At 37.3% G+C, this 19117-nt stretch overlaps 1 protein-coding gene across 50 annotated transcripts in view; it reads left to right on the forward strand.

Moving 5' to 3' along the window:
• Positions 1-19117, forward strand: part of LOC311210842 (titin-like) — a 243002-nt gene that overhangs the window by 167570 nt on the left and 56315 nt on the right. For all 50 annotated transcript variants that reach the window (XM_084289064.1, XM_084289078.1, XM_084289067.1 and 47 more), the window contains 34 exons: positions 12-314; positions 418-792; positions 892-1194; positions 1659-1958; positions 2054-2350; positions 2451-2735; positions 2827-3120; positions 3549-3848; positions 3962-4270; positions 4362-4552; positions 5025-5454; positions 5985-6293; positions 6695-6843; positions 6932-6964; positions 7064-7193; positions 7310-7609; positions 7697-8014; positions 8106-8402; positions 8511-8810; positions 9485-9799; positions 9896-10044; positions 10928-11078; positions 11178-11459; positions 11550-11852; positions 11942-12244; positions 12364-12645; positions 13099-13398; positions 13490-13792; positions 13915-14223; positions 14306-14587; positions 14827-15126; positions 15273-15566; positions 15682-18648; positions 18756-19076. In XM_084289064.1, coding sequence (XP_084145190.1) covers positions 12-314; positions 418-792; positions 892-1194; positions 1659-1958; positions 2054-2350; positions 2451-2735; positions 2827-3120; positions 3549-3848; positions 3962-4270; positions 4362-4552; positions 5025-5454; positions 5985-6293; positions 6695-6843; positions 6932-6964; positions 7064-7193; positions 7310-7609; positions 7697-8014; positions 8106-8402; positions 8511-8810; positions 9485-9799; positions 9896-10044; positions 10928-11078; positions 11178-11459; positions 11550-11852; positions 11942-12244; positions 12364-12645; positions 13099-13398; positions 13490-13792; positions 13915-14223; positions 14306-14587; positions 14827-15126; positions 15273-15566; positions 15682-18648; positions 18756-19076 — 12084 coding nt within the window. The remainder of the gene's footprint in view (positions 1-11; positions 315-417; positions 793-891; positions 1195-1658; positions 1959-2053; positions 2351-2450; positions 2736-2826; positions 3121-3548; positions 3849-3961; positions 4271-4361; positions 4553-5024; positions 5455-5984; positions 6294-6694; positions 6844-6931; positions 6965-7063; positions 7194-7309; positions 7610-7696; positions 8015-8105; positions 8403-8510; positions 8811-9484; positions 9800-9895; positions 10045-10927; positions 11079-11177; positions 11460-11549; positions 11853-11941; positions 12245-12363; positions 12646-13098; positions 13399-13489; positions 13793-13914; positions 14224-14305; positions 14588-14826; positions 15127-15272; positions 15567-15681; positions 18649-18755; positions 19077-19117) is intronic.

Here is a 19117-nt window from a genome sequence, read left to right on the forward strand (position 1 = left end):
CTATTCCACAGAGCCACCAGATCCTCCTGTTGACCTTGAGGTCCACAATCCAACATCAAAATCAGTAACGCTTACATGGAAACCACCTTTGTTTGATGGTGGAAGCAAGATTATGGGCTATATAATAGAAAAGCTTGCTAAGGGCAAGGAGAGGTGGGAGAGATGCAATGACTATCTAGTACCTCTGTTAACCTATCCAGTGAAAGGTCTTGAGGAGGGGAAGGAATACCAGTTTCGTGTTCGTGCTGAGAATGCTGCTGGCATCAGTGAGCCTTCTCGTATTACTCCTTTTGTGAAAGCTGTGGATCCTATTGGTATGAATTGTTTTTTTGATCATTTTTTTTTTTTGTAATTGCCATTCATCCTCAAACATGTGGGTAGATTCTACTCTCCATTTGTCATTCTGTATTATTACAGAGGCTCCAAAAGTTTTCCTTGCTGCAAACCTGCAGTCTGGCCTTGAAGTGAAGAGAGGTGATGAGATCATACTTGAGGCACATATTTCAGGGTCACCTTATCCATCTATCACTTGGCTGAGGAATGATGAAGTTGTCAGACCAGAGGAAATCAAAAAGAGAGTAACGACATACACTAGAAAGAAGAAGGGTGAAGCTGAAGAAGAAGAACCTTTTCAGCTTTCACTGCCAGAACGTATGAGTATTGACAACCATAAAGAAGGAGAGTCTGTGCTATCAATTCGTGACTCCATCAGAGCTGACCATGGCACATTTACAATTAAAGTGGAAAATGATCATGGTGTTGCAAAAGCCTCCTGTGAAGTCAATGTGTTAGGTGTGTAGTGAATATGCTTGTAAACAGCTACTTGTTCAGAGAGTTGTGTGACAAGTACACCAAATGAGTACTCGTCATTTTTCCTTGCTTTACTAACAGATACTCCTGGGCCTCCAATCAACTTTGTATTTGAAGATGTGAGGAAAAATTCTGTCATTTGCAAGTGGGAACCTCCTCTTGATGATGGTGGAAGTGAAATCCTGAACTATGTACTCGAAAAGAAAGACAACACAAAAGCTGAAATGGGTTGGGTCACTGTCAGTTCTACACTCAGGCAGTGTAAATTCCATGTAACAAAACTGATTGAAGGGAAAGAATATCTCTTCCGTGTATTTGCTGAAAATAGAGTTGGATCAGGGCCACCGTGTGTTTCAAAACCACTGACAGCAAAAGACCCTTTCTGTAAGTTTCCATTTTGAAATACAGTCTTTTCAGAAAACCACTGTAAATCTGCACAGGCTCTTAGAAAATTCAACTTCATTCTTGTGAAAGTTTTCCAGAAGAAAATTGAGCAACATGATTATTGAACACCATGGAAAACCATTATTGAAATCCATGGAAATAAAGGGAAAAAGCGTTCTAATTTCAATAGTGAAGAAATAAGAATAACAGTCGCTGTCATAAAACTTTACATTTACAATGCTTAACATCTTAACCTTGATATTCTGTGTTCCATAGACTAATATTCTTACTGAAAGAGAGAACCAGTGCAAGCTTGATGACTGATTGCAGTTAGGAATCAAAGTTACTATGAAAGAGAGTAAAATAATTAAGGATTCCTTAAAATCAGTCATTTCTCATATCTTTGTTCTATCTTAGCTCTGAATAAGACAGCAGTGATGACAAAATTATAACTTTTTTTTCAGCTCCACCAGATCCTCCTAATAAGCCTGATGTGGAAGATGTTACCAGCAACAGTATGTTGGTTAAATGGAATGAACCAAAAGACAACGGCAGCCCAATCATAGGATATTGGATTGAAAAACGTGAAATTAATAGTACTCACTGGGCTCGGGTCAACAGGAACCTTGTGAATGCCCTAGAAATTAAAGTTGAAGGACTGTTGGAAGGGTTAACCTATATCTTCAGAGTATGTGCTGAAAATGCAGCTGGCCCTGGTAAATTTAGTCCACCATCAGATCCAAAAACTGCACAGGACCCAATAAGTAAGTAGCTTACCTATGGTAAGATGGTAGCAGACTGATGACAGAATAGGATTCATAAACTTTAACTTCAATTTACATATTATTTTTTTTTATAGTGCCACCTGGCCCACCCATTCCAAGGGTTGCTGATACAAGCTCAACTTCTATAGATTTAGAATGGGAACCTCCTATGTATAATGGTGGTGGAGATATCACTGGTTACCATGTATACAAACAACTAATGGGAACAAAAGAGTGGTCACGCTGCACAGAGAAACCCATTAAGGTTCGGCAGTATACTGTTAAAGAAGTCAGAGAAGGTGCAGACTATAAACTCCGTGTCACTGCACTTAATGCAGCTGGTGAAGGACCACCTGGTGAAACGGAACCTGTAACAGTTGCAGAACCTCAAGGTATTGCAATATAATATTTTCAAGAAATGTCCAGCTCCTTAAGGTGTATATGAATCTCTGTTTTGAACTAATGAATTACCCATTTCTCTGTCTTCTGCAGAACCTCCCACTGTTGAGCTGGATGTTTCTGTCAAAGCTGGCATTCAGATCATGGCTGGGCAAACTATTAAAATTCCTGCTACTGTGACAGGGCGTCCTACTCCCACCATTGCATGGACTGTTGAGGAGGGTGAATTAGACAAAGACAGAGTTGTTATTGAAAATGTTGGTACAAAATCGGAGTTAACTATTAAGAATGCACTGAGAAAAGACCATGGAAGATACGTAATTACTGCTACCAACAGTAGTGGTTCCAAATCTGCAGGAACAAGAGTAGAAGTATTTGGTGAGAAAAATATTTTCTGAAATCAACTAAGCATTTCTTTTGGTAAAATAATCTTTACACTTTATCCTACTTGTTTGATTTTTATTTTCAGATGTTCCTGGGCCAGTCCTTGACCTAAAGCCAGTGGTCACAAACAGAAAGATGTGTTTGCTTAACTGGTCTGATCCTGAAGATGATGGAGGAAGCGATATCATCGGCTTTATTGTTGAACGGAAGGATGCCAAAATGCATACATGGAGACTAGCTATAGACACAGAAAGATCTAAATGCGATATTACAGGTCTAGTTGAAGGGCAGGAATATAAATTCCGTGTAAGTGCCAAGAACAAGTTTGGTACTGGTCCACCTGTTGAAATAGGACCCATTCTTGCAGTTGATCCATTAGGTAAGATAATTAATTATGCTTTTGTTATTGTTTTTACATAATTTAAATCTCTAGGGATACAGGTTAATAAAACAATAATGCTGTGTGGATTGCTTTCTGTACAGTTATAGTGTTATTTTCTTTCTCACTACCTGGATAAGACATCTACCTTTACAGACCATTTACTTAACTCAGATCTGTAAAACAGTTCTGTAAAATTACTATGTCTTTTTATGTAGTGAAATACCAGTGTCTACTGAAGTGCTGCTTGTTGCCTTTTTATCCGTATACATTAGAAACTTTCTAGTATCCATAACCATATGCAGATATTTTGCATATGAAAGATGCAGATTTAAAAAGCCAGAGCTATTGTAGCTACTGTATTCATATAATTTAAAATTATTTAATATTGTCAATGTTTTTTCCATATGATTTATCTGTGTTAATAGGTCCTCCAACAGCACCTGAGAGGTTCATGTATACAGAGAGGACAAAGTCAACCATTACACTTGATTGGAAGCCTCCACGTAGCGACGGTGGTAGTCCTATCTTGGGATACATTGTTGAGAAGAGGAGACATGATGCAAAAGACTATGAAAGAGTTAACACAAGGCTCTGTCCTACCACATCACTTCTTGTTGAAAAACTTGATGAGCTCCATATGTATGAGTTTCGTGTCAAAGCTGTTAATGCCATTGGAGAGAGTGAACCATCATTGCCTCTCAATGTAGTTATACAGGATGATGAAGGTATACCTGCTTTAAAAAGATCTATACAAATATCTCCAAAAACTGCAATACATTTTCTGTTTCATCTCAATCTTCTCTGTCCCTTTGTGTGTGTGTGTGTTTGTGCTTTTCAGTGCCTCCAACTGTAACATTACGCTTGTCTGTGAGAGGAGATACTATCAAAGTGAAGGCAGGAGAACCAGTTAATATTCCTGCTGATGTGACAGGACTGCCAATGCCAAAGATTGAATGGGACAAGAACGAAGTTTTAATTGACCAAACATCCAGTGCACTTAAGATAACCAAGGAAGAAGTATCTAGAAGTGAGGCAAAAACTGAACTTATCCTGCCTGCAGCAGTGAGAGATGATAAAGGCACTTACACTGTGCGAGCTTCCAATCGTCTTGGTACTGCATTTCGCAATGTGCATGTTGAAGTGTATGGTAAGGATATGACATTTAAATAAAATGACAGCTAATAAAATGTTTTTATCTTTTTCTTAATGTAATTCTGTGTTCTTTTGCTTTAATGCAGATCGTCCTTCTCCACCAAGAAACCTTGCTGTTTCTGATATTAAAGCAGAATCATGCTATTTAACATGGGATGCACCTCTCGATAATGGTGGTAGTGAAATTACCCATTACATTATTGAGAAACGTGATGCTAGTAGAAAGAAATCTGAGTGGGAAGAAGTCTCCAAAAGTGCTGTTGAGAGAAGATTTGGGGTAATTTATAAAATATTTTTATTATGTACGTCAGTTTGCTTTAAAAAATGACAATGATTCACACTAAATGAAAACTGCTACTTGCATAGATAACTGTGTTAGAGTCCATAATTACTGGATGCATGTTGCCCATCTATGTGGATGTATTTTCTTCATGTGACAAAACAAAATAAGTTGTTCCTTTTTGCTGTTTAATCTTAGCTGAGTTTGGATGACATCTTCTTTTCAGTTTTTCAGTCTTACTTGCAGCTTTACCAAATGCAAAGAGAAACCTGGTGATGTTTTTGTTTATATTTGGTCCTATGAACGCGAATAAAAATATACCCAGGGCATGGCATGCAGCTACATAGCTACATATGCAAAAGTATATCAATAGTATTACAAGATATAATGTAAAGCCAAAACCCCTAAATAACTACAAATAAACTTATTCTGAATATAGACACATATTGACTGAAATCTTATTTTTCAGGTGTGGAATCTTGCAACAAATGAAAAGTATCAATTTAGAGTCCGGGCTGTAAACAAATATGGAATAAGTGATGAATGCCTCTCAGAAAAAGTTGTTATTAAGGATCCCTACGGCCTTCCTGGACCTCCCGGAAAGCCAAAAATTTTAGATCGCACTAGATCATCAATGCTGGTGACATGGGAGCCTCCTTTGGACAACGGTGGCAGCCCAATAACTGGTTATTGGCTGGAAAAGAGAGAGGTGGGAGGTGTTTACTGGTCACGTGTTAACAGGGCTCCAGTAACAAAACCATCAGTAAAAGGTCTAGAGTACAACGTGCTTCGTTTGGCTGAAGGTGTGGAATACCAGTTCAGAGTTATGGCCGAAAACCTTGCTGGAATTGGCCCTCCCAGTGAACCATCAGATCCTGCTTTAGCAGCAGATCCCATATGTAAGTCTATAATTTGTATGTCTACTTTTAACAACTGTATCACACTAGAACCACAATGTGCTATATGTTGAATTTAGTGCAGTTAATCAAATGCATTGTTTTCCTTAAACCAAAAAGATGTTGTTGATGCAAAATAGTTGCCTATTTTGCTGTTTTTCACTGTTTTAAAGATAATTAGCTAATTTTACTTTCTTACATGTCTTTTATGTACATTAAACTGTGATTATATCAGTGCAAATATTGCCAAATATACCTGAATTCAGAATCAGATTTTTACATAATTATTTTCCTTTGTTGTTAGAGTTCAACATTTGTGCCTTTTATCTTAAATATTCTTCAATAATGTATGTAACGTATGTAATTACTAATTATTACACAGTGTACAGAATTATACACTTTACATATGACTGGGGAAAAAAAAAAAAAAAAAAAAAAAAAAGGTGCTTGCATTCTGCTAGAAACTATTCAGGAATACATAGGTAAACACTAACTCTCAGGTAACTTTTGCTTGCTTGCTCTTGTTTTACAAGTTGTGCCTGGTCCACCATCTTGCCCTGAGGTCAAAGACAAAACCAAATCATCTGTGGCTCTAGCATGGAAGCCTCCACAGAAGGATGGTGGCAGCCCAATAAAAGGATATATTGTTGAAATGCAAGATGAAGGTAGTACTGATTGGAAAAAGGTGAACGAAGGAGACAAACTCTTCCCCACTTGTGAATGTGTTATTCCCAATTTGAAAGAGCTCAGAAAATACCGATTTAGGGTGAAAGCTGTAAATGCTGCTGGAGAATCAGAACCAAGTCCTGCAACATCTGAAATACCTGTCCAAGATATTCTTGGTAAGTGTTTGGGGAATTATTTTAGGTATTTATGAAAAAATGCCACCTACTGCTGAGAATTGTTGAGTGGGATGCCAATCAAGCAGAGTCAAAACCAATCAAATAATTATGCAAGAGTGTAATACAAGACTGACATTTTGGAAAGTGTCATGATGGTCCTTATGAGAGTATGATACATTAGAACACAGATGAGCACCAGCAGCTATGTTACAGAAATACTTTGTATTTTATGAAGAAATTACTACCCAGAAAAAATGCTTTCTTTATATACTTCCCAGCTTTTTGCACTCAGCTTTTTCACATAAACATGCATTCTGCATGTGTGACTATGAGTTTAGACAAGTGCTGACAGAAATTTACTCAGTAGCTCTGAAAATTTATGTACTAAAATATTTTTGCAGAGGAGCCAGAAATCTTCCTTGATATTGGAGCACAGGATTTTCTCTCTTGTCGTGCTGGCACAACAATTAAAATCCCAGCTGTTATCAAGGGTCGCCCAGTTCCAAAATCATTTTGGGAGTTTGAAGGAAAAGCAAAGACAACAGCAAAGGTTAGTAAAAGAAAAAACTTTCTTCTTCATCTATTGCTAGACATGTAAGTATATCCCCTTCATATTTGCTTTTTGCCTTTATTTATAGGAGGGAGGTCATAATGTACCTGAAGAAGCTCAGGTAAAGTAAATGATTTTTGTAACTTCAGTATTGCAACATCTTTCAAATGTAAATATTTAAAGTTGGTCTATAACTTCTCTTTCTTTCTGTGATGCATAGGTGGAAGCAACTGATACACGTTCAGTGATTATCATTCCTGAGTGCAACAGAAGTCATTCTGGACGATACAGTATTACAGCAAAAAACAAAGCAGGACAAAAAACTGCACATATCAGAGTCAATGTGCTTGGTATGGTTCACACACACTGAAATGTTCAGATTGTAGGTTTTAGATTTTTGGTGTTTTGTTTTTTTTTTTCTACGTAGTTATGTGACATTGTTTCTATTGTGCTTTTACTTTAACAGATGTCCCAGGTCCACCCAAAGACCTAAAAGTAAGTGATATCACAAGAGGTAGTTGCAAACTCTCATGGAAGATGCCAGACGATGATGGTGGAGATAGAATCAGAGGATATGTTATAGAAAAAAGAACTATTGATGGAAAAGCCTGGACAAAAGTCAATGCAAACTGTGGAAGCACTTCCTTTGTTGTACCTGATCTCATAGCCGGCCAAGAATATTTCTTCCGGGTACGTGCAGAAAACCGTTTTGGTGTTGGCCCTCCTGCAGAAACTATTCAACGGACCACAGCCAGGGATCCAATTCGTAAGTTAAATCAAGGTGAATAGAACTCTTTGAAACCAAATGGTACTGTACAGTGTATTTATTCACATTTCTGTTTCCTTTGTGAAGATCCTCCTGATCCACCTATTAAATTAAAGATTGGCCTTGTAACCAAGAACACAGTGAGCTTGACATGGAAGCCACCAAAGAATGATGGTGGAGCTCCTGTTACTCATTATAATGTTGAATGTCTGCGCTGGGATCGTACTGGAGAAGTAAAAGAGACTTGGAAACAATGCAACAGACGTGATGTAGAGGAAACAAAGTTTACGGTTGAGGATCTTGTAGAAGGTGGAGAATATGAATTCAGAGTCAAGGCTGTAAATATAGCAGGTCCTAGTAGGCCGTCAGCCACTGTTGGCCCTCTCATTGTCAAAGACCAGACATGTAAGTAGTAGCTAATACCAGTAAATACTGATTCCACTCTACAGTTGTGAAGCATTTTTGTATGTTAATTTTTTCCAACATTTTATCATAGGCCCACCATCTATTGAACTCAAAGAATTTATGGAGGTTGAAGAAGGAACAGATGTTAACATTGTGGCTAAGATAAAGGGTGTACCCTTCCCCACATTAACATGGCTAAAAGCTTCTACAAAGAAGCCAGATGACAAAACACCGGTGCTGTATGACCAACATGTCAACAAGATTGTTGGTGAAGATTCTTGCACTTTATTGATTCAACAATCTCGCAGAAGTGATACAGGCTTATATACTATAACAGCTGTAAATAATCTAGGAACTGCTTCAAAAGAGATGAGACTAAATGTTCTAGGTAGATATCAAGAACTCTTATATGTTACACAAATTGATAACATTCATGTGATGCTTTATCTGAATCACATTTGACATTAATTCTTCTTTATAAAAATTCATCTTTTAGGTCGTCCTGGACCTCCAGTGGGACCTATTAAATTTGAATCCATTTTGGCTGACAAAATGACAATATCTTGGCTTCCACCATTAGATGACGGTGGTTCTAAGATTACAAATTATGTTATTGAGAAAAAAGAAGCAAATAGGAGGACATGGGTACCGGTTACCAATGAGCCTAAGGAATGCTTATTCACTATTCCCAAGTTGATGGAAGGCCATGAATACGTGTTCCGCATTATGGCACAAAATAAATATGGTATTGGAGAACCTTTGGATAGTGAACCAGAAACAGCAAGAAACCTTTTCAGTAAGTAGGAATTTCAAATTATGTCAGTTGTCTTCATACACTGGTCTGTGTGCAGCATCTGCAAAATACTACTACTACTACTTCTCTCTCTTCACTTAAATACATTTTCTAGAGAAGATTAAAGAGGTTTATCATTAGTATTTGGTTCTTAAAAGCATGTGTAATATTGGAAAAACACTTTTTTTTCCTCTTTCTATAAATTAAAATGATTTCCATTTTTTTAAAGGTGTAAACATACAAATAAGGTTTTATCTTAAAGATTTAGGTCAGATTCTGTTGTATTTGAGATATTATTGATCTTATAGATTGAAAAATTTCCTCCTTGAATATTGAAAGAGAAACTAAGTAGCTCTGATATAAAAGGAATGTTAGACTGACAAGAGAAATCAATTTTTAAAACATTCAAGATTAGGCCAGACATTGAAACAAGGTACTGGTCAAGGAAGACAAGGAAAACTCATTCTTCACTATTGTTATTAGAAAGATACTTTTTCACAGAAGTGTACATACATGAAAAGGGATGGGAAGATGAATAAAGGAAGGCATCTTGTGCAGATGAGTAACTACTTAATGCAACTACTACCATGTGACTGCACAATTGTTTTGTACCTCAGATGTCTTCATTCTCCTGTAGTATTTTTTTCTAAGCTATGTATACTTTTTTTTTCCCCCAGCTGTTCCTGGACCATGTGAGAAGCCAACAGTTAGCAGTATAACACGTGACTCCATGACTGTAAACTGGGAAGAACCAGAACATGATGGTGGCTCACCTATTACTGGTTACTGGTTGGAGCGCAAAGAGACTACTGGAAAGAGATGGACCAGGGTTAACCGTGATCCAATCAAGCCTATGACACTGGGTGTTTCATACAAAGTTACGGGTCTCATTGAAGGCTCTGAATATCAATTCCGTGTATCAGCTATTAACGCAGCTGGTGTTGGTCCACCAAGCATGCCATCTGATCCAGCAATTGCTAGAGATCCAATTGGTAAAGTTTTTAGGTTCCTATTTTTGAATTTGAAAATAATAAAATGAGAACATATAGTATATTGTTATGCTCTAACTGTGTAATGATATCTTTCAGCCCCACCTGGCCCTCCTATCCCAAAAGTTACTGACTGGACAAAATCTTCTGTAGACTTGGAATGGACACCACCATTAAAGGATGGTGGCTCTAGGATCACTGGCTACATTGTTGAGTTTAAAGAGGAAGGAAAGGAAGAATGGGAAAGGGTAGGTGGAAAAATATTACAGAATCTGAATTTCCTTTCTCAGTGTGTTTATCAAATGAAATCCCTCCATAAAATAAATTTTCACAAATTTTCATTATGCAAGTTATTTTCTAAAACTTCATATTTTTGCACCATAATTATTTTCATATGTTTAAAATATAAGACCAAATAAGTGCCATTGTAGTTTCCTAAACTTAGATTTTAATTCTGTATTTAAAGATGTGACAAAATAGGTAGGTAATCTGTGATTTGTTTTTAAATTCCGTGTTTAAATATTTGACAAAGGTATGTAATCTTTGATAAAAACAAACCAAAAACAAAACAATACAAAAAAAAAAAAAAAAAAAAAGAAGAAGAAAAAAACAAGTTATCACTGGCTTAATCTGTGCCCAGTTATTTATAACTACTATGTCCATACATTTTCGTACTTTTTTGAGCAATGCATTTCTGACAACTTAAGTAATGGCCATTTTTTTGTATCTCCATAGACAGTGCTGCATTTAAAGTAGTACCTAAATTTTCTACACTGTGTCCTTGAAAACAGGCTTCATATTGGGGTTTATAAAAGAACAAATAATTCCCTTTTTCCACCATAGTCACTTAGATAAAATTATTTGACAAATAATTCTTCTGAGACTACAGACTATTGTAATTTCCGTAACCTTCTTGTTTGTTAAAAGTACCAAAAGTGTCAGTTTTCAGAACAATAGTTTGTATGTCCTGTATTTCTTTGCAGTTTCTGAAGACTTACATATGAGCTAGATCACTGTATGCTTAATACTGTCTTGTGCTTATAAATGAAAAAAAAAATCTCATCTGTTTCAAACATCACAAAGAATTTGATGATACTTTGATGATGGCTGATTTTATAATATTTCTTCCAGGTAAAAGATAAAGAAGTTAGAGGAACCAAGTTTGTTGTGGCAGGATTAAAAGAAGGATGTTTTTACAAATTTAGAGTTAGGGCAGTGAATGCTGCTGGCATCGGAGAGCCTGGAGAAGTTACAGACGTTATTGAAATGAAGGACAGAATTGGTATTACATTTACATTTTTATCATTTACATTTACATTTTTAGTTACATTTTCTCAAAATGAGAATAAAAAACACTGATATTTTTTCTTGCCTCCCACAGTGGCTCCTGATATTAATTTGGATGCAAGTGTCAGGGACAGAATTGTTGTTCATGCTGGAGGTGTAATTCGGATTATAGCATATGTCTCAGGAAAACCAGCCCCAACAGTGACTTGGAGCAGAGATGACCAAGCTTTACCTGAAGAAGCTAAAATTGAAGAAACAGCTATTAGTTCTTCTTTAGTCATCAAGAATTGCAAAAGGAGCCATCAGGGTGTATACACTCTTCTGGCTAAAAATGCAGGTGGTGAGCGGAAGAAGACCATTATTGTTGATGTGCTAGGTAAAGAGCAATTCCACTTCTTGTGAACAAGTTAAATTTCATAACATTCAGTATGTATACTTAAATACTTCATTTCTTCTTTGCTTTCAGATGTGCCAGGCCCTGTTGGCATGCCATTCCTTACTGAGAACCTAACCAATGATTCTTGTAAATTGACATGGTTTACTCCAGAAGATGACGGTGGTTCTCCTATTACCAACTATATAATTGAAAAACGTGAATCTGACCATAGAGCTTGGACTCCTGTAAGCTATACAGTTACAAGACAGAATGCTACTGTTCAGGGGCTGACTGAAGGGAAAGCCTACTTTTTCCGAATTGCAGCTGAGAATATAATTGGCATGGGTCCATTCACGGAGACAACAAAAGAGATTGTCATTAGAGATCCAATAAGTAAGTACATTTGACAGTATAGATTATTGTCATATGAGACAAATCTGCAGAAAAAAATGTATTTAACGTATCTTTATATTTGTTCACAGCTGTTCCTGACCGTCCAGAAGACCTGGAGGTAAAAGCAGTTACCAAGAACTCTGTTACATTAACTTGGAACCCTCCAAAATATAATGGAGGATCAGATATCACCATGTATGTTTTAGAGAGTCGTCTCATTGGAAAAGAGAAATTCCACAAAGTTACAAAAGAGAAAATGCTTGATAGGAAATATACTATAGAAGGCTTAAAAGAGGGTGACACCTATGAATATCGTGTGAGTGCTTGCAATATTGTGGGGCAAGGCAAGCCATCATTTTGCACAAAACCAATCACATGCAAAGATGAAATCGGTATGTATATTTCCATATTTTTTTTGAAAACAGTTATCATGCTTAATGATTTCTTATTTTGTTCTTATTAATATTGTTGACAATTGTGGAAATTGTGTTTTTTTAATTTCATTTTTCAGCTCCCCCATCACTTGACCTTGACTTTAGAGACAAGCTTATTGTTCGGGTTGGTGAAGCATTCAGCCTGACTGGACGTTACTCAGGAAAGCCTACACCAAAAGTTACTTGGCTAAAGGATGATACTGTTGTGAACGAAGATGACCGTACAAAGATCAAGACAACTCCTACAACTCTTTGCTTGGGGATACTAAAATCTGTCCGTGAGGACTCAGGCAAATATTGTGTTACTGTAGAGAACAGCACAGGATCAAGAAAAGGGTTTTGTCAAGTTAATGTTGTTGGTAGGTTTTCCTGATCAATAGTATTGTCTTTGATGTTTTATAGTGATTAGAATTCATTGAATTTGTAAAATGTTAATGCATCCTTTATTACAATATTTTGATGTATTGCAACCTTATTTTACTGAAATACTATTTACTGATTTTGAGTTCATAGTTAACTCTGACTTAGTTTATTCAATATGAATAAGTTCATATTTTTACATGCACTTAAAGAATGTCAGTAGAAAATGATAGTCATCAAATACCTTTATACGCATTGAGGAATAAGGTCCAGTGAGTCAAACAAGTTTTAAAGAAAAGTAGTCTTGAGGATTTGACTTCTTATTAAGAATATGATCCCAGGTTTCTGTTTTCATTTTATATTTACTATATTGACACTATTTTAATCTACATCATTATTTGAAGTCCTTATAAAAGCATAGGTATGATTTATTTATTTTTTTTCTTAAACAGATCGACCATCACCTCCAGTGGGCCCAGTTATATTTGATGAAGTTCATAAAGATCATATGATAGTTTCCTGGAAACCTCCACTAGATGATGGAGGTAGTGAAATTACAAATTACATTGTTGAGAAGAAGGATGCACACAGGGATCTGTGGATGCCAGTTACATCTGCCATGGTTAAGACAACATGCAAAATTCCTAAGCTGCTTGAAGGAAGAGAATATCAAATTCGAATTTATGCTGAAAATCTATATGGCATAAGTGATCCTCTCATCTCTGATGAGATGAAAGCCAAAGACCGTTTCAGTATGTCACTCATTTGCTATCTTATTTTGATACTTTAATCTTTAACCTGTTTGTTGTGCTCATGAATTCTTGTTTGGTTGTTTATTTCTAGATGTTCCAGATGCACCTGAGCAACCAATCATTAAGGATGTTACAAAAGACTCTGCAGTGGTGGTTTGGAACAAACCATATGATGGAGGCAAGCCAATAACAAACTATATTGTAGAAAAGAAGGAAACAATGGCAACTAGATGGGTCAGAGTTACCAAAGACCCAATTTTCCCCAGTACTCAGTTCAAAGTACCTGACCTCCTTGAAGGCTGTGAATATGAATTCCGTGTTTCAGCAGAAAATGAAATTGGCATTGGTGATCCTAGTCCACCATCAAAGCCAATTTTCGCTAGAGATCCAATTGGTAAAGTATTAAATCTTATTTCTCATTGAATTTTTAATACATCTTGATTTTAGTTAGAAATCTGTATTAATGGTTTTCTTTTTTCCTTTTTTTTTTTTTTTTTTTTTTTCATTTTTTAACAGTAAAACCAAGTCCACCTGTTAATCCAGAAGCAGTAGATAAAACTAAGAATACAGTTGATTTATCTTGGCAACCACCACGCCATGATGGTAATGGCAAGATAATTGGCTATCTTGTTGAATATCAGAAAGTTGGAGATGAAGAATGGAAAAAGGCCAATCTTACAGCAGATTCTTGTCCTGAAACAAAATATAAAGTCACGGGACTTACTGAAGGTTTGACCTATAAATTCAGGGTCAAGGCAGTCAATGCAGCAGGTGAATCTGAACCAGCCTATGTTCCTGATCCAGTAGAAGTAAAGGACAGACTTGGTGAGTATAATAAAATCTCACATAAGTTTACTTAAGAATTTTTTTTTTCTCGTTTTATAAAAAAATATAATTTTTATTCCAGAACCTCCCGAGCTGATACTGGATGCTAATATGGCCCGAGAACAGCATGTAAAAGCTGGAGATACCCTGAGACTTAGTGCTGTTATTAAAGGTGTTCCATTCCCAAAAGTTTCTTGGAAGAAAGAAGATCATGAGGTCTCACCAAAAGCTGATATTGAGATTACAGGAGTTGGCAGTAAACTTGAAATTCGTAACACTGTCCATGAAGATGGTGGAATTTACTCCCTGACAGTTGAGAATCCAGCTGGCTCAAAGACCGTTTCAGTAAAAGTTGTTGTCTTAGGTAATCTTTTTGATGTTCCTTTTGTACTGCCTCTTTTTATTCTTTACTTAGAGATTAAGAAAGGAATGTCAGGAAAATATCAGTAAATTAAGATATAAGAAATTACAAAATACTCAGTAGGGAGAAAAACTGAAGCTTATAGGAAATACTTTTTCTCTTGAGGTTTACTAGTTGTTTGTTGTCTATTTTTTTAATGCTTTGATTATCAAATAGGTAACATTTGTTTTTGGCAATATTAGATAAGCCTGGTCCACCTAGAAATCTTCAAATCAGTGAAGTTAGAAGTGATTCTTGCTACCTCACTTGGAAGGAACCAGAAGATGATGGTGGTTCTGTCATTACCAACTATGTGGTGGAAAGGAAAGATGTAGCTTCTGCACAGTGGGTACCCATCTCATCATCCTCCAAGAAACGTAGTCACATGGCTAAATATCTGATGGAAGGCACTCAATATCTCTTCCGAGTTGCTGCTGAGAATCAGTTTGGTAGAGGACCATATGTGGAAACGCTCAAGCCAATTAAAGCTATAGATCCACTGCGTAAGTGTTATTCAGCTGTATTATTCGTTTGTTCATATTGCTCTTGGTAATTTTTGAAATGATTTTGTTGGTACTAATATGAACATGGTATGCTGTTACTATATATTGGCCATCTAGTAACTTGTTTGGTTTTTGTATTTTAAAAGATCCTCCAGGGCCACCAAAGAATCTACATCATGTAGATGTTGACAAGACTGAAGTTTCCCTTGTTTGGAATCGACCAGATCGTGATGGTGGTGCTGAGATAACTGGATATTTGGTGGAATATCAGGAAGATGGTGCAGATGAGTGGACAAAGTTCCAGACAGTCCCCATGCTAGACTGTGTTGTTACAGGCTTACAAAAAGGAAAAATATACAAATTCCGTGTGAAGGCTCAGAATATTATTGGTCTTAGCCTTCCAGATACAACTATACCAATAGAATGTCAAGAAAAACTAGGTAATTTTTAGTTTTTCATGTTGTTTCACCAATTCTTTCTCTCCTTTAAGTATTCTCTCTGAAAAGCATAACGTAATTTCTGTGTTTGTTTGTTTGTTTGTTTTTCTAATTTCAGTACCGCCATCTGTGGAACTAGATGTGAAGTTAATTGAAGGTCTTGTTGTTAAAGCTGGTACCACAGTGAGACTTCCTGCAATTATGAGAGGTGTTCCAGTTCCAACTGCAAAATGGGTTACTGATGACATTGAAATTAAAACAGAAGGCAGACATAAGATTGAGACCGATAATTATTCAACTGTGCTTACCATCAAAGACTGTGTAAGAAAAGACACAGGAGAATATCTACTCACAGTATCTAATTCAGCTGGCAGCAAAACTGTTGCTCTACATCTTACAGTTTTGGATGTCCCTGGCCCACCAACGGGTCCTATTAATATTCTTGAAGTAACACCAGAACATATGGTTATTTCTTGGCGTCCTCCTAAAGATGACGGTGGAAGCCCTATAATAAACTATATTGTTGAGAAGCGTCAATCAAAGAAAGAAACTTGGGGAGTGGTTAGCTCTGGAACAAGTCACACAAAAATTAAGATTCCACGACTACAGAAAGGCTGTGAATATATTTTCCGTGTTCGGGCAGAAAATAAGATAGGCATAGGTGCACCTCTTGATTCAGAACCAACAGTTGCTAAACATATGTTTGATCCACCATCCCCACCTGGTAAACCTATGGTTTATGATATTACAGAAAATGCTGCAACAGTGTCTTGGACCCTACCAAAGTCTGATGGTGGAACTCCAATAACTGGTTACGTACTCGAACGTCGGGAAGCATCTGGTAAATGGGTGCGTGTCAATAAGACTCCAATACTTGATATGAAATACAGAGTCACTGGTCTCTTCGAAGGCAACACGTATGAATTCAGAGTTTTTGCAGAAAACATGGTGGGCTTAAGTAAACCATCCCCAAGCTCTGATCCAATAAAAGCATCACGTCCTATCACTCCTCCTGGACCACCCATTAACCCAAAATTAAAAGACAAAACCAAAGAAACAGCTGATCTTGTATGGACAAAGCCCCTCAAAGATGGTGGCAGCCCAATTCTGGGATATATTGTGGAATGTCAGAAAACTGGAACTACACAGTGGAATAGGATTAACAAAGATGAACTCATTCGACAATGTGCCTTTAGAGTACCTGGGTTAATAGAAGGAAATGAATATAAATTCCGAATAAAAGCTGTCAATATTGTGGGAGAGGGAGAACCACGAGAACTGGCAGAAACTGTACTTGCAAAGGATATTCTTTCTCCTCCAGAAATAAACCTAGATGTGACCTGTCGAGACTTAATTACTGTCCGAGTAGGTCAAACAATCCGTATTACTGGTAAAGTAAAAGGCAGGCCAGATCCTGAAATAACATGGTCTAAGGATGGAAAAGTACTGGTGCAAGAAAAGCGTGTTGAAATAGCCCATGATCTACCTAATGTTGAACTGCAAGTGAAAGAAGCCAAAAGATCTGATCATGGCAAATATATAATAGCAGCTAAGAACAGCTGTGGCCATGCTCAAGCTTTTGCCATTGTTAATGTACTTGACAGACCTGGACCATGTCAGAACCTGAAAATAAGCTATGTCACAAAAGATTCTTGCATGATTGCTTGGGAAAGTCCAGTGGATAATGGTGGCTCAGAAATTACAAATTATATAGTAGAGTACCGTCAACCAAACCAGAGGGGATGGTCAATTGTGTCTTCTGATATCACTAAACGGTTAGTGAAGGCAAATCTTATAGAGAACCGTGAATATTTCTTCAGAGTTTGTGCAGAAAACAAAATAGGTCCAGGTCCTTGCATTGAGACCAAAACTCCCATCCTTGCCATAAATCCTATTGACAAGCCTGGAGAGCCAGAAAATCTTCACATTGCAGAGAAAGGAAAGACGTTTGTATATCTGAAATGGAGAAGGCCTGATTATGATGGTGGAAGCCCTAACTTAAGTTATCATGTGGAGAGAAAACTGAAAGATTCAGATGAATGGGAAAGGGTTCACAAAGGCAGCATTAAGGAAACACACTACATGGTAGATAAATGTGTTGAAAATAAGATCTACCAATTCAGAGTTCAAACCAAGAATGAGGCAGGTGAAAGTGACTGGGTAAAAACCGAAGAAGTCACTGTGAAGGAAGATCTGCAGAAACCAGTGTTAGACTTGAAGTTAAGTGGGGTGTTAACTGTGAAAGCAGGTGATCCAATTAGAATTGAGGCTGGAGTCAGAGGAAAACCACAGCCTGAAGTTGTATGGACAAAAGACAAAGATGCTACAGATCTTACCAGATCTCCAAGAATCAGTATTGAAACAACTTCTGACACATCTAAGTTTGTTCTCACAAAATCCAGGCGCAGTGATGGTGGGAAGTATGTGATTACTGCGTCTAACACAGCTGGTAGTTTTGTGGCATATGCTACTGTTATTGTTTTGGATAAACCAGGTCCTGTAAGAAATTTGAAAGTCACTGACATTTCGAGTGATAGATGTACTGTTACCTGGGAACCTCCAGAGGATGATGGCGGTTGTGAAATACAAAACTACATCCTAGAAAAATGTGAAAGCAAGCGTATGGTTTGGTCTACATACTCTTCCTCTGTCCTAACAAACTATGCAAATGTGACACGTCTCATTGAAGGTAATGAATATATATTCAGAGTTCGTGCAGAGAATAAGATGGGCACTGGTCCACCAACAGAAACACAGCCAATTATTGCAAAAACTAAATACGATAGACCTGGACGCCCTGACCCTCCAGAGGTCACAAGAGTTAATAAAGAAGAGATGACTGTAGTTTGGAATCCACCAGAATATGATGGTGGCAAGTCAATTACAGGATACATCTTAGAGAAGAAAGAGAAACGATCATTAAGATGGGTTCCCGTTACTAAAACTGCAATCCCTGAGAGGCGAAAGAAGGTTACTAATCTCATCCCTGGTCATGAATATCAGTTCCGCGTCAGCGCTGAAAATGAGGTTGGACTTGGAGAACCGAGCTTACCATCAAGACCAGTAGTAGCAAAAGACCCAATAGGTATCGTACTACTGTATACTACTGTTGTTTGTTTGATTGATTTTAATGTTAACAGATTGTTAAATTGCATAACTATATTCTTATCTGTAACTTCTATTGTCTTTCAGAACCACCTGGTCCTCCCACAAACCTGAGGGTGGTTGATAGCACAAAGAGTTCCATAACCCTTGGCTGGGGAAAACCAGTGTATGATGGTGGTGCTCCAATTATTGGATATGTTGTGGAAATTAGACCAAAAGTGGAAGGTGCTGATCCTGAAGCAGGATGGAAACGATGCAATGTTGCTGCCCAAGTTATTCATACAGAATTCACAGCCACTAGCCTGGATGAGAACCAATTATATGAGTTCAGAGTTTCTGCCCAAAACCAGGTTGGCCTTGGCCGGCCAGCTGAGCTGAAAGAAGCTGTGTCTCCCAAAGAAATACTTGGTGATTTTTCCCATCTTCTTCATGAGTACTTGCACATAAAC

This window comes from Netta rufina (genome assembly GCF_964035555.1).
Source record: "Netta rufina genome assembly, chromosome: 6".
Taxonomy (NCBI): Eukaryota; Metazoa; Chordata; class Aves; order Anseriformes; family Anatidae; genus Netta; species Netta rufina.